We start from the raw sequence: 16,394 nt of genomic DNA on the forward strand, positions 1-16,394 counted from the left end.
TGGTAACGAAATTTCTATTCTATGTCGTACGTGATTATTAAGAAACTAATCGATCATATGTTATACAATCATGTATATAATTATGTAACTGCGATCATATATCTGTTCATAGTTTTCATCGCTGAAATATAGAAAACAAAATATAATTAATATTCAAAATCTTGATAAGCTAATGTTATCAGTTAAGGGTATACTCTGTCTGTGAATTTATTAAAAACAAAAAGTGCTGTTGACAGATAAGACAGAAGTTTTACGTTCACCTAATACGTGCAAACGTTCCGAACGTGAACCAACTAGAAAGTAATTAACTCTCGCGGATCATATTAATAACGGTGCACATCGGTGTTGGCCGGTCGTTATGCATTCTTCCGTTGCACGTGCAACCGGGTGCATGCCTTTTATTTCCTGTCCTGCATTTCGCGCGAGAGCACCTCCACGGGAGCCTCGCCATTACGATTCTTGGTAAAAATAAGCTCGCGCGAGCAACATTCCCCGACCGATTTCCAAAAGTGACTGACCCCGAAAGTCGACCCCTAAATAAATACGGATTTATCTCGTCGTTCGTCGCCAGCAGCTTGCTCCGAGGAATTTATGCGCCGCTATAAAAATCTCCGTTAAAATCAAGTTTACCAAGAGGAATATCCAAGTGGTCAGCCATTTTGCAGCGAATCGCGTGCAGTTTGAAACTGTCCACGATGTTCTCTCTCCCTCTCTCGATATCTATCGTCAGATAACACGGTTCTTGGCCTGTTACGCGCTATTTATAGCTTATTTTCAATTCCCGTGACGAGCTATTGTCACGACAACACGATACCATTGGAAGTCCTACTTTCGAAAAAAAAAAAAAGGAAGAAAAATGGCTTCATCGGCAGAGATAGTGGATTTAAAATATGAAGCTTTAGATTTGACGATCCGTGCTTTTGAAAGATACAGATCCCTATATATATATGCTATTGCTCACAAGTATTTTAAGATTCAATTTTTCATCGCTTCGTATTTTGCTATCTGTATACAATCGCAATAACGAAGAAGAAGAAGAAGATAATTCGGATCTATTGCCAAATTTCCGATTGAATTACGTACTATCGAAAAGATGCGAGCGATGTTGATGTTTTATATTAGGTCGTCCGGAAAGTTTCTTTCGTTTTGTAAGGAGATAGTGGACCACACAACATTTTCCGTTTTATATTATTTTATCGAACTACGTATCATCCATTTTGTTCTATCAAAATAAAGATCACGACGTTCGACAGATTAGGTTTCATGTTTGTATAAAGATGCGTTGTTGTCTGTAAAATAAAGACACTTCGGACAACCTGATATTCCGGATCAGATGGTATCCTCTTTCCATAATACTCAGCAAATTTCGCCTCGATCGGCCATTATTCGCTTTTCATTAAGAAGAGTATTCGTGAGAATTATTCGCTGTCGATCCGAACGACACTGCGGAATTTTAGTATCGGGGTGAAAGTCGGAACGAACGGTAATGAAATCGCTGCAATCGGCACCGAGCTTCGTTGTTTCCGCGTTTCGTCGCGCCCTAAAAAGCTACTCGTCCGTCAAGGAAGTATATTTTTTCTCGCACTCGAGCAGAAGAGAGTTGTTTGTTTGAGCTTCCGTTGAGATACGACGAGAGAAGATCGAAGGGAATAATCGTGTCTTTTTCCGGGGCTACGGGCCGCGACTGTTAATGCACGCTCCTCTACGTCCTCCCCTGCTGTTAATCGTTATTCCAACCGCGTAGCGAAACAATGCTTGCGATTTCCGCGCGCTGCTTCATTAGAATCGTTTAGGCAACGCTCACGATATATTGTCTTGGTAATATCGAATCGACGTCGCTTCCTCCGTCACGAGGATTCGTGCCAACTGCAGTTCCTGTTCGTCGGATTACGGTTACAAATTTTTCATTTTTTCAAATCGGTGCTCGTAAGCAAATTCTAATAGCGAAGCTGATTACTAAGATAGTATGAGTACACGTACAGTATCTCACGAAAATATTTAAGTATATTTGAAAAACATTTGGAAATTTCATTAGCAACGTAGTGAGACTCGACTATCGTGCGATGTGACGACGATCGTCTATGTATTTGGTAATAATTTGAATAACGAAGGACAATTTGCCATTTACATGACAGTACGCGAATGTACGACATATCGTGGTTAGAAAAGTGAAGTTTCTACGTGTAACTCTAATTCGATGACCAACGACTGTACGAAGATCACCGTATCGTTAAAATTAACGCATTAATCAGCTAGATGGCGAGGAGCATTGACTTGGTTTAATGTCCAACGATATTAAAACGGCATGAGATGGAAAGTAAAAAGTAAAAACTTTCATTCTTACGTTAAGTGCACTTTGTGCACATATTTGCCAGTCTACGACACGTCCACCTACTTGCACCGTGTAAAGCGAGTCACGTTCTACGAAGGATGTAATTTTCCAGTGGCTTCTTTGTCAACGAAGAAATTCGTTCGATACCAATGCTAGACAAAATACTAATTTTCAATACTCCCAGTTAATTCATTATCGGTGCGTATCCTTTCTTTTTCTCCAATATCAATCTACCCAGTTTCCCTTTTATCCGAATAGTCGTATGATCAAAGAAGAGGGAAAAAACAAAAGCTCGCTTTCTTGGCGTAGTCGAGACCAGTTTCTTGGCGGCGATTGATTAATCGTCCAGTTTCCAATGTGAACGAAACCGCGCGAAAAAAAGCGGTTCTGAAAGCAGTAGAGAACGGCGTTCTCCTAATTTAGCTGACACAATTTTTCTCGGCGATCGTCGCGACGCTGCAACGTCGTTTCCCTTTTGGTAGGCGTCGTCGCGCCCCACAGAGGAACCGACGATCGCATACGCAAGACGAAGAGAGTATGGTTCAAATGTCACTGTGGTTTATTTTCGTTTATATATAGAAACGAGAGAGTTCAGCCGGTGTCACTTACCCCTGACTACCGGCGACACTTGGGTCCGATGATTTCCCAAAAAGAAGGATCACCAGAATGTGATCCATCGTGGATCAGAGATTCGTCGCGTTCGTTTCGTTAGAGCTAGTCATTTAGAAAAGGGCTGAAGCAAATCTGACAGTTGTCAATATCGAATCTTTCTCTTTTAATTGTCACAAAGTTTTAAGGTTGCAAAATATTGGGCGAAAAAGGTCCCAACGAAGTTGCAAGTTACGTCGAAGCTTCTCTCTTTTTAACCTGATCGATAAGAAATCTCTTCAACTACTTCGATAGGATATTCTGCGTAATTATTACATTTTATAAATTCAACTGACTTTAATGACTTCGCAAAGATGATATGGAAGGTAATTTAAATTGTTAAATGGTTCCTTCCAAAGTTAGTCTTCGAAATTGACACAAGTAATTTTTCTTGCGCCACAGTTTCAGAGATCTATCACTGCGCGGAGGATGTTCAGAAAGATTTGGAATGAATTATCGATGCTTCTCGAGTTCTTGGTCGCACATAGATACTGTAGGCAGACACGATTCTCGTGGCTTGGACGCATAACCGGAAGATCGTCTTAATGCCGGTATTTAAACCATGTCGCGGTGGCAGTGGCTCTCTATTTTGGGCTCGTCTCCCCTCAATTTACCGTTCATTTCGTAACTCAATATACTTTGCGAGCTCTCCACTACGACTCTAGGATAGAATTACCTAGTGCACCACGTTGCATGCGCGTCTTCTTCTTCGGAAGTCGTATAGACTCGCTCCGAATCGTCGTACTGCAATTGTATCTCAACAAACAGGTATTTCAATGGGAATTAAAATCGATCGCCTGGTATTATCATTTCCATCTCACATACAAGAAAGTGCACTTCATTATCTCTGTGACCGTCGATAAAAATTGGCCATTAATTGGGTGACCAAACAAGATTACAGGTATCTCGGATTATGTTATTTTTCACGAAGAAACTAGTCGGCAAACGGAGAGTCTCGACGATTTGTTTGTTAAGCCTATCTTACGTAACGATTGTTTTACTTTTTATCAAACATACGGAATTTGTCATCGATAGAAAAATACAATTGGATCGAAAATTACTCGAAGAACGCAGCACGCGTTGATAATTCCCAATTAGCTGGAATTCATCGAACCCATGAGAGCTGAAGCAAAGTGCATGATCTTTACAATTAAAGCCTGTTTGCTGACATCGATGACTTGCAAAATCTTGGATAGCCGCTCAACTTTCCGTTCACTCAGCAAACAGAAACGATAGAAAGAATTCCTGAGTCGCATCATTCAAACTGTGCAGAAAGTTCCCGAAAGAATCTGAAGATAATTGAATTTTCGAACCACATATGCACCGGTGTTGTCTACAACACCTTTGTCCCAAAGGAAATTTGATCAATATTCGCTCAATTTTTCCAATTAAAGAAAATAAAAATACCACTGATAAATACCCATAAATGCGAATAGTTTAAAAAAAAAAAAGAAACGTAACTGCTCGGTGCGTAATAGCAAGTAATCGATTCCCTTTTTCTTGTGAAACATTTTATTGCGCTTTTCTTCGAAGAGATTTCCCGATAGAAAGTGATTTCCCGAAGAGAATGGACGAGCGATAGACTAAAGAGAAAACGATATATGTGTTGAAGAGCAAGGAACTCTGGAGGACACGACTTGGCATACGTGATAAGTTGTTGCTATCTTCTTCGTTGTACACGCGATCTGCACGGTAATATACTCATACAGGTTGTTTCACGTGCAGCAAGACGCGAATAAAATGAATCGTTAACAGGAATGTTGTTATTTTTAGCATAATCTTGTTATTTCAACATCGACAGAGTTGCAGCTGTACGTCGAGCTAGCATAATATTTCACCTATTGTTTGCCTACATAGTCGTCGTTGTTTGGCTTCAATAGTGACACAAGCTACCAAGCGCCCAGTTACTGATACCTTATCACGTTCGCGACTTGAATCATTACTTAACCGCAACAAGATAAGGCCGAGTGTTTTTATTCCTCGCGTATGCTGCTTTCGACGTTTTCTCGAGAAGAATAGCTATTCGAAGGCAACGTGCGGTATATTTACTCGCTCGTACCACTTGGTCATTCACTCGATATTCATGAATGGAACCGATAACGATCCTTTCCAACATTCGTTTACTCCGATCAATCGATACTTGAACACTTACATAATGGAATTCTTTTCTGAATATATTATGTGTCTTTTACAAAGCAGTTTGTAATTTCATTGGTACTGTAACGAGACACAACTGTCGTGATTATGTTCGTGAAATTTGGAACTAATCCAATAGGAATGTACATATAGAAAGATACGTGAGTCATTTGTTGCAGACATATATTTAGTAAAAATCGATACAATGACTCAAAAATATTTGAGTCTTGTAACTTCTAAAACATAAACATTTTCAGATTAACTTGAAATTTTAACAATATAATCGTGTCTCGTTACAGTGTTAATTAAATATATAAGATAGATCTGATTTCCGGCTTACATAATCTGGTAAAAAAATTTAATAAACTGTATTAGTATGTCCAACGAAATAGGGAGTCTACTTCACTCGTAAATGGACAATCAACTCGTGAAAACGATCGTACTTCGATTCAACGTGCTGTACGATTCAGTTCAAGGGCTCCACTTGGTCGATTGATCGAACAACGCGTAGAACCATTGACAATAAGCAGGCTTTACACCGTGCTTTACTTCGAGTATTGTCCCGTGTAATTTTCTATTCGTTCAGCCCTACCCTGCGAATGGAATTTCACCATAAGCGCACCATATTGCATTTGAATTCATAGCTGCGCTTTCTGCATTCTCAGACGGCAGCTCTTGTTTCACGCTAGTCATACGTGCCTGCCGTCCGTATTTATGTCGTTCAGCAACTTTTTCGGTGACCAGGATACATTCGTTTCGGATCAAACGCACGTAGACTCGTTTAGATGCGCGAGAAACATGTAGCAACGCGAGGAATTTTTATGAACCCGTTCCAGACACGTCTGGGAAGTGTCTAATCGTTTCGTTGGAAATGTTACGCCATTCGAAATCGATCGGCCATTGAAGTGTATGCTACGACGAGGAAGCAGCTCTGATATTTAAATTGTATTTATTGGAAGAGAGAGAATATGTTTTGTTGAAAAATTCAGAAGCTTACTATTATTAGATCGCACTTGAAGAGAAATTAGAAAGTGGCGTATTTCTGTAATATTAGTATCTTATTGAATATTGAATTTATGCAATCTATCAATTTCTATTAATGAATTTCGACTTTTGATGCGGTTAGGATGATGGAAAATCCTATGATGGATGGTTTTTCGGTTGTCATAGTCTATCGTTCGTCTATTTTTGGATCCGAGGAAACAGACCCGCGTGATTTATGGATTCGGTAAGTGAAACCGACAAGGTCTAGTATGTCACTGCAAGGGAAAAGTGAAGGGTTTCATGCTCATACTAGCCGATTGGAGAATGTCAGGTCTGTGTTTGACGATCCCTGCATCAACACGATACCCTGGAAACTCGAGTAATCGTATAAATATTTGAATTTCGATTAAGAATACAATTTCGACTGTTTTAACCTTCGTGATTATGGAAATAGAAAAGTCTGGCAGAGATATCCGGGATTGGTTTCAAAGATAGAATATTCAGTAATTCAGTATCGAGCGGTAGACTGGAATAACTTCTATAAAAAGCTTCTGTGAACTTCAGAGGACTTCTTTGTGCTATCAACTGCTTGCCCGAACATTATCCATTTTGTATGAACGAAGAAAGATAATATGCCAGGCGACGAGTTTCCTTTGGACGATGAATATTCTCGAATACGATGTACCACGAAAAAATTGGAGCCTAAAAATATGTTTCTATTAGGAGAAGTAATTCTTTCACGGAAAAGATTCATTCGTATAAAGAACTTCAACGATAAGAATCCAGCCAAGTTCTTCAAAGATGGAATTGTAACAGTAAAAAGAAAGTAGTCAAGATATAAGGGAAAGAAATACCAAAAAGAGAATTGCAACAATGAAACCAGAAAAAGGTACCAAAAAAGGAATTGCAGCAATAAAAACAGAAAAAGGTACCAAAAAAGGAATTGCAGCAATTAAGAAAGTACAGACCAAGTGGAAAGGAAATTCCAGCAATTAAAGAAGGACAGGGCGAATCGACTGGGAATTCCAATTCCCAAAATTCCAGAATTTTAGGAAAAAGCAAAGGGGGTTCCAGCAATTAGAAAAAGACAGAAGAAGACAAGGGGGTTCCAATAATAAAAAGAACACAAGATAAAGAAGAAGAATGATAAAGTGAGCGATAACGATTCAGCGACGTAAACAGCAACAGTAAAAGATAGCAAAGAGGGATTTCTAACGATAGAAAAAACAGTCGTAAAAAATCCCAGCTGCTGACAAACTGTGGACACGTTAAAGTGTAAGTCGTAGGAAAACCCTCTGAAAAGAGAGGGTTATTAACCCTAGGGACTCCTTCGTCTGATACTTTGCCGCTCTTACGAACGTGAAATTGAACGCACGAGTCTCTCTTCCGACGCGTGAACTTCTGTGGAAACGGTACGCGTGCCAGACACGTGTTCAAGCCACTACCCCTGTATTTTTCTACCCTGCTTCCGTCACTAATAACACCTATTCGTCACACGCCGTTCTTCACAAAGTTCCCAATATTGGATATCTCGTTATATTGTATGTGCGTTTCATTTGTATCTTCATGTTCGGCAATAATCTATGCTCCAGTACACTTTCCATCACTTCGTTCGCTTCTCTAATTTACTATGTCGAAAGGTAGAAAAACTGAGATGCAAATATCGATCTATGTAGTATTTAAAGTACATTGAGAATGAATATTATATTGGAATTCTTACAAATATTTGAATCGACGCGACGTGTGCGTCAGTAGTAGCACTAAATGTTAAATTATACGCACGAGAGGGATGGGAAAGCGTGCGAAGAATTCGAAAATCTGTGTACTGGGAGGAACGGTGGGTGCTTATTCCGGAGGACCGAGAAAAAGGGGAGAGCAAGGGGTGCGGAGGAAGCAACTCGTGTGCTTTCGTGGTTTTTTGAGTGTTCCCGAAATATCCTCGTGCCGAGGGCACAGCGAAAGATAAAGAGGGAGGAAAGAGAGGGAGAGAGTGCATTATAGTCTTAGAAGAGAGAGATGAGATGGGAATGCCAGTCTTCGGTAACTAGTCATCCTAGCAACGTGCCTTCGCGAGTTCTTGCCGGTGACAAAGGTCGTCAAAAGAAGAAGATCTCGAGTTAGCCGATCTGAAGTTCCTCTGACCCGTGATTCATCGAAAACGTGTTGTTTCGACAGCGCTTTAGTCTTCTAGTGGTGTCACCTTATCCAATTAGTGTGAACTTATTCCTGCAAATATCATCGTGCAAAGCTCAAGACGATGCTTCTAAGAACACTTTAATTAATACGTCCTTCGCTTCAGAAATATCGGTGCTATTTTATATCCAAGTTAAGAACAGACCGATAAATGGATGATTTCACGAGGTTCAGGGTTTAAGAGCAGTTCGAATCGATAGAAACGCGAGTAATCCGGCTCCGATATCAATCTCGGCGTAATATTCGAGAATCGAAGACGACGTAGAAACGTAGTCGATGAACGTCGAGCACGATTGAAAGTGTGTCGAAGATGCCTCTGAAAATCGAAAGTGGCACCTACACGGTGAACCCTGTGGCCAAAAAGAACGTTTCCAAGTTCCTCCTTTGGAAGCACTGGCGTAGGAGGTATGACAATTTCTATTCCAACCGGTGTTTTGATTTCCAAACGTGTACTCGTCCTACTCTCCATTTCGCGCGACTAGTTTCACCGATCTTATCTGACAGATCTTTTTCGCTAGTTGATCGCGTGTACGAATCTCTCATTTGTTGTATTATTGGCGGTAATACACACGATAAACTATTGAATCTTTCAGCGTGGTATTTACATTTCACGTAATTTACGGTGAAACTTTTTCTATTAGTTGTTTTAGCGAACGAGTTCTCGCGAATGTAACGAACCGTTTTATTCATCCAACAACAACAGTTTCACTGTTTCCACTGACAGCTCTGTTAAACTCGGCTCGCGATATCTTCTCTTTTCCGAGCCAGTTTCCAGTGTTTCTTCTGAACTCGTGCTCGTTAACATTGTGGCTAACGAGCTGTAATTTAATTACTTGATTAAGAGATGAATCTTGATAGAATTCGGCTAACTAGCAACGACACGCGATTTCTTCGATCGGCGAACGCACAAGGATTCTCGTGACGCTTTGACATTTTCTATGGTTCCCCACCACGTTCATTCCCACGCGTGTACGTCTACATTCATCATCAATACGTTCACGATCAAGCATGATCCGATCACCTTGCACTATCTTGGCATACCTTTGCTTCGCTGCACGTCTCATGCAATGCTCTTTTAATCCGTAACACCATTTGCATACCGAGGAACTTGCGCTCGATCAACCGCACTTATGCAACTCGTGAAAGAGAAACATAAAGAAACAATACCAAATGGAATCTTCTAAAATTGTCCTATAGAAATGTTTGAAATTAGATACACTGATGGCCAGAAGTGTCAGGACACTTATTAATTTATCGTATAGAGATGAATTTCCTATGTGATTTATTACAAACTTGTTATTTTATTGCCATTATACGTGAAGCAAGATTTAGAATTTTCCAACGAATGTAACACGAGTTAGGTGTCCTAATACTGTACAGTGTATGTAACCTGTGGTTTGAAAAGTGTGATTATACGAAACCACGTGTATAACTAACAGTCTTAGTTTTTAACAAAATTGAAGGTTTTTTCACTGTGAATGTGTACGTCCTTTACACGAAGAATGTAAAATATGCAAATTAATTGGCGTGACGTTACAACTGTCTGTTTAATACGATTTAAAATGGATCGAACGTATCACTCGCTCGACAATATCGATTGCTCGTTGCACACAGACCACCTTACGTTCCTTTTATATAATGCATGCGATTCTCGAAGGCGAATCGTACTCGATCGATGCACCAGCTTGCACTGCCTTCTGATTCTGCACAACCCCATGCGATTCGTGCAAAATCGGCATACGCCTCGGCAACGATTAGCGTGCAATTAGTGCCGCGTTAATTCGACCGAAACAACCCAGCAGGCAGTTAGAAAACGATCGCAAATAGCGATGCAACGTTTCATCTATTTCAGCAGCTCATCTTTCACTATTCTCTACTTCTAGTTTTACTAGTTTTTTCTTTTTTTTTAGACTCCTTCTAGCTACGCTTTCAATCCTAAATTCGAAGCTATACAGGGTGGTCCACGAATCGGTCGCCACGATATTTGATCTGGGTTTCTTTTTTTCTTTTTCTTTTTTTCTTCTTTTGTGAAACTGTCGGAACCAGGTCAGATATCGTGTTGACCGATTCATGGATCGCTCCGTATACTTTTGTCTTCATCGCTATTTGCAAGCACGTCTAAACGCGTTATAAAACATACAATAGAACCTCGATCACCTGAACATCGATCAATGCAAAGTTTCACGATGGCCCCTTGTAAGAGAAATTGAGACACCGGAACAGAAACAATTTTTATTCAGAAGTTATCTTTCCTATTTAAAACAATTCGAAATATGTGATCTCCGGCGACTAAAACAGCTAGTTCGGATAATCGGGGTTCTATAGGTAGTAGATTTTACGTTAAGAGAAAGAAACGTGAAAGCTGGTGCTACATATCGACGGATACGTGGATTTATTACGACAGACTCGTCTGTATTCTGCCACCGGTCGATTCATAAAATTAGATCCACGCGAATAAAGTTTACGCACGCGTTATTTGCTTTTTAAAGTCATGGGGCCACGCGGCACCTCTCTCTCTCTCTCTTTTCGTGATTCACGATGATAAAATTGTTTGCTCAACCAGTGGCACGATTATGCGCGAAATTACCGGGGTTCACGGAGCATGCAGTTTCGTTAAGCAATCTTGTAATTGTTTTGTAGGATTTTCCGCCTTGCTTTCAACCGTGAACACACCGCAGTGAAACGAATTACGCTATTTTCCGCGAAACAATCGGGCATTTTAAAACGTTTATCTCGAACCGTTTCTCGGTGAATCTAATTCGATTTAAGCTCGATCCCACGATAACGCAATTTCTATTTAAATGCACTACGTGACTAAACGATCGTTCTAACGTTGATTAAGAAGGTCTAGTGAAAGTCAACGTCGGGATTAGCCGGTTTGCTGCAAGATAGCACCAGCTTTCAATTAATATCCACGATGCCCTCGAGCTTCGTTCCATCGTGGAAAAAACAGTCGATTCACCTACTGGTGCGGTTTCTGTCGTTGAAAAGGGAACGAAAGAAGCGGAACGACTCGAGCTTGATGCTAACTCGTTCCGCTTTCTCGTGATCCTTGCCGTTTACATACCGTCGATAATTTTCCTGCTCGAAGATACAGAAAATTGAGCGTTCCGTGATCGGTCGTGATGTCTCATTTAGTTCGTGAAATCGACGCGTTTTTCGCGTTTGATATTTTTCCACGTGAATTGAGAGGAACGACTCGAGAGCATCGGATCATTACCAACGAAAACTCACGGATTAATCACGTCGAAGATGATGGATTTTATTCGCGACGATTGGACTTTTATTGTTGTCCTATTTTAGATTTTTACTTATTAGGATTAGGATATTTGCATGTTTATAGGAAATTTGAAAGTGTAGAAATGCACACGCTGCGCTTGATATGCAAATACGTGCATTGCGTCTTATAATTACAAAACCACTTAAAAATTTCTAACTCTCATATTTTATATTCCGCGAAGTTTCTAATTCTTGTAACTAATATGGCAAGCAACGAGATATACCATGCTAGAAATTATATTCAGAAACAATATTTAGGCTATAGGCTATATTCTCTTTAACGAATAAGTGAAAAAATATACGATAAATGAAAAAGAATAAGAATTCGTAACCAAGCTATGTATTTTCGATGGTAAATAAATAAATCCATCTTGCATCCATCATCTTCGTATGAGCAAGGAAACATCTTGAGAAAAAACAAGCAAATCCTCGATATGTTTTCTCGTTAAGAATCTTAAAGACTCGTGATCGAGGTTCACGAGAAAAAAAGATAGAAAAAATAGAGATGGGAAAGATCGGCGAACAAAAAGGAAACAAAAAACTCAACAGTGTGCACGAGGACCGCGGAGACGAGGATCGTCGACGAGCTTGCGGGCAAACACGTGGTGGCAGCGAGGTAGCGGGCCTGGAGGACGTCGGCGATTGCTGCGCCGCGACGCTGACGCCGTCGGTCCCAGGCGCCGCCGGCATCAGATCCAATCGCCGTACAAGGCCGCTCTCTCTTGCAGTACAACCTCTTAATTATCGACGCTTCGATCCGGACCCGAAAATCGCCATCGACATCGTCACCGGCCATCATCCTAACATGACTAGCCAGGAGAGCATCGGCAGCTGCAGTCTGGACGTCGATCAGTCCGCGTCCGACCGATCAGGTTGGCTATCTTCGATGTCTAGCGTTTTCCAATAGGGGCAGAGTTCACAACATTTAGACAAATTTTGGTCTGTGTAATTTTTGTCACGCGAATACGTCCTTCCTGTTACAGGAGACCAACAAGTTAACGAGAAATTAGGTGTAAGGTTTCATTGAAAATAGCGTGTGGATATTTTGTCTTCGGTATTAGAAATTCTGTCATAAGACAGTGGTTGAGAACGATAACGATTGAAGGATTTGCGGCAATAAGGAGACACTGTTTATAGTATTTATTGAATGAGGAAAGACAATAACGGTTTTCATATTGATAAATGTAAAATTTAGTTCTACGAATATCAGCTGGCTATGAATTTATAGCATTTGAAAAGGTGATTCGACTTTGAGCTGGTGTTTGCTGAATTATTCAAATTACCGAAAAGTAGTACTGCCTTCTTATCGAAGTTCCTTTAATCGATGATACTGTACCTCGTTTTAAAAGTCCTTTGTCACATTTACGGCCAACAAAATCTCACGCTAGTTCTACAGGGATATGTGTATCACGATATACATACATATGGTAGATACTAGTAAATAAGACATATGATAAGTAAGTACAATGTAAACCAGAAGCCATGCGAAACTGAAAGGATTGCAATAAATAATAAAAATATGATAGACATCGATGACGATAACATCCATATATTTGTTGTATCGCATTGGCCAAAACGATAGTTCATCGGAACACGCATCCATCATAACCACAGCCTTAAGTGGCGATTATTTAGCAAGTTCTTATATTTTACTCGAGAACACGTATGTCGTACATATATCGTGATACACGTATCTCTACTGCGTGAAAGTATTCGTAAACGGACTAAGAATGAGTAACTTTAAAGTCAAGTTCACGGAATGTCTACAAATCTGTGGAATTCAAGGGTCATCATGCAATGACCTTGCACTTGACGCATCGAAGGCCATGCAGAACGATCACACGTTGATCAACTCTCGCGCAACGAATTTTAGGCGAGACGATCTTGGTACGTTCAAGGTTACCGGTTCCCTCCACCTTCCTGTGGATCGTTCCTTTTTGCTCGGCCCCGCGGTGTCGATCGAATTTAGATCGTAGGCGAGTGCAGCAAGTGCAGGGCACAGCTTCTTTCTATCGTCAGTGCCAAGAGGAGCAGACGAGCAGAGAAGAGATGCAGAGAGGCGGTCTTGTCTCTTTTGCATCGTGACTCGGCCAGCCTCTTGCCATTCCAGGGTTATTCCTGTGTCGCGTTTCGAACGGGCACGTTTCAACCTTCCCGTGGTCTCTCCTCGTATCTGCTTCTATTTTCCGCTGGGAAAACGCTTTTCCATTTTTTCGATGGTTCCTCTTCATTATTCTTCATGGGATTCGCGTTAAAGTGTATCATCCGGATCGCGCGTTCGACTCGATTTGCGAAAGATTCGCATCGAGCGTGAACCACACGCGACCCCATTGCAGTCAGCATTGCGTGCTCGCGTCTCAAAATTATTATTCTACCGGACGTAATAAACATGGACGTCTAGGGTGTGAAAAGCAGGCTGAGAAAGTGTATCAAGGAGTTACAAAAGCGTAGGCCTGGCTGTAATTAGAGCAAACCTTGCGAAACCAACAGAGGCTTCTGCTTTACAGAGAACACCATAGACACTATATCGAAGAAAACGTTGCACAGTCTGAATTTATCTTGCAACGGTGACTCGGCGTCTCAGGCGGAGAAGTTGGCAAACGGTAGCAGTGAAACGCTGCAAAAGTCCAATTTAACTCCAGATGAGAAATTAAATGTCAGCAATGGTCATCGAAACAGTCCAGAGCCAGAGCAGCTGACAGTGAAGAAACCGAGTTACTTAGGTCTGGCTTGTAGCATCAGTGGCTATTCGGGGATCAACAGATACGACAGCAAGCTCAGGGAAGGATTTCGATCGAGGGACAGCAGCCCTGGGACCAGGTTGATCAATAGAGACACTAGCCCGGCAGGTTTCAGGTAAAATATTTATCAATCAGACTGCAATGTTTTTTAATCTCTTCTTCTCCTTTTAACTGAGTTGCTCCTCGATCAAACGCTTCTCCTGTCACAGATTTGGAAGTTAATAAACACAAGTCAATTTCAGTTAGCTCTGATGGGAAAAATGAAAAAATATATTTAGCATACTAACATTAATCATAAGTAATTGTACTTAGCATATGTGTTACTTGTACAGTCACGAGGTGAACAATTTGGAATAAAGATAACAATAAGGAGCAAACTTTTATAAAGTTTTCTGGAAATTCAATGGATGTTAAAATATTTCAGATCAAACGAAAATCTCAACGTGCCAGCGCACCCTTACACACCTAAGAGCCAGTCAATTTCACCCCTAGCGATGGATAGACAAAATGGTTTTTCCAACGGTTTGAAGGAGGAGTGTAAAGTGGAGACTTACAGGGAAGCCAGAAGTTCCATAGGAATCTATCAGGGCTACTCCGAAGTTGACAAAGGCGTGATGCACACTACGTTCCCTGAAATCAGTCCAGTTCAAGCTTCTACACCTACGAAACGCAGCCCTGGAGTATCGCAGATGATGTCTTGTAGTCAACAGAATAAACATTTCTCAGTGTCGTCTCCAAAGCAACCTACTATTAACCGTAAGTGACTTGATCACAAATATATCTCAGACAAATGAAATTTTTATTCCCTATTTTTACTATTACTATCTTTATTGGAACTTTCATTCATAAATTGCTTGCAGTTTCAAATACTTCGTTTGGCGATACGAGTATAATAAACGGGGCGACAGAGGAGGTGGAAAGTCAGGTGATAAACAGCACCACCAGCAGCGAAAAATCTTTCATTCAGCAACGAGTAGAACGGCTCTACGGTCCTGGAGCTCTAGCTCAGGGTTTTTTCTTCAAACGTAGCACTAGCAGACTGAGCACTAGCGACAACAGCTTTAATAAGTCTAGTAACAACAACGACGTATCGGCTGACAATGCGAATACCGAGGAGTCTTTGAAAAATTTGCCAGTGTTAAGACACCTGAGACCAGAGTTCCGAGCTCAACTTCCTGTGGTTAGCCCTAGAAGACCTACCGATGGTTCGGAACAAATTCTCAAGCCTTTGCAAAGGTAACTTTTCTTTAAATATTTCATTCATATTTCTGGATCTTTCGACATCCCATTCGCATTAATCAGGAGAAAATCCGGTTCACCTTCACCGGGAAAAAGGCATATGTTACCTATTCATTCGATCATTGTCATACAATTTGCAGACTTCTTGATTTATGATATTATTGACTAGATTATCATCTATTCGCTATCCAGACAATATTATAAAATTGTATTTCAAAGGTAACTGTGCAGCACATAATCACACAGACAGAGTTCTCTTGCACAATAATGAGAAGTTATAAATTATAGATTTCTCTTGCCCAATTTTACCATTTTACATTGAAGGGGGCAATTACTAGATGGCTTGCAGTTTGTAAAATTGACGTGTAGAACTTTGCCTGTTCCATTACTAAACGTATTGCTGTTATGCAAGAAAATTTATTAGCATTGATAACTTGCTACCGATGACATCAAATTTCGCTAATAATATCAGTTTAGTTGTGCAAGAGAACCCTGACGGAATTGAAGCGTCAAGGGAAATACAATTACGCATTTTTTCATCGTTAGGGTAACGCCAGTGTCACGAAAGGTCGAGCAGAAACCAAAAATACCAGCAACTACGAATTTAGACGTAAATCTAGCGGACAGTGGAGCACAAAAGCTGAATTCTAGCGTGACCAGCATCCCAGATCAGCAGCCAGCTGCTCCAAAAGTAGTTCTACCTGTCTTAGAACCGAGCGCCAGCTCGACAAACGTGGCGAAACAGGTTGAGGAGGCGGAGAAAACGGTCGAAGAGAAAAATGGGCATTACTTCATGAAGGTACGCCTAACTGGAATGGGGCATGTCGAAAGAAACATTTACT

At 40.7% G+C, this 16,394-nt stretch overlaps 1 protein-coding gene across 4 annotated transcripts in view; it reads left to right on the plus strand.

Moving 5' to 3' along the window:
- Nucleotides 1-16,394, plus strand: part of LOC126922521 (uncharacterized) — a 42,517-nt gene that overhangs the window by 19,336 nt on the left and 6,787 nt on the right. For all 4 annotated transcript variants that reach the window (XM_050735155.1, XM_050735158.1, XM_050735157.1 and 1 more), the window contains exons 7-11: nucleotides 12,122-12,444; nucleotides 14,080-14,428; nucleotides 14,738-15,069; nucleotides 15,174-15,549; nucleotides 16,099-16,351. In XM_050735155.1, coding sequence (XP_050591112.1) covers nucleotides 12,122-12,444; nucleotides 14,080-14,428; nucleotides 14,738-15,069; nucleotides 15,174-15,549; nucleotides 16,099-16,351 — 1,633 coding nt within the window. The remainder of the gene's footprint in view (nucleotides 1-12,121; nucleotides 12,445-14,079; nucleotides 14,429-14,737; nucleotides 15,070-15,173; nucleotides 15,550-16,098; nucleotides 16,352-16,394) is intronic.

This window comes from Bombus affinis, chromosome 12 (assembly GCF_024516045.1).
Source record: "Bombus affinis isolate iyBomAffi1 chromosome 12, iyBomAffi1.2, whole genome shotgun sequence".
In the NCBI taxonomy this organism is placed as follows: Eukaryota; Metazoa; Arthropoda; class Insecta; order Hymenoptera; family Apidae; genus Bombus; species Bombus affinis.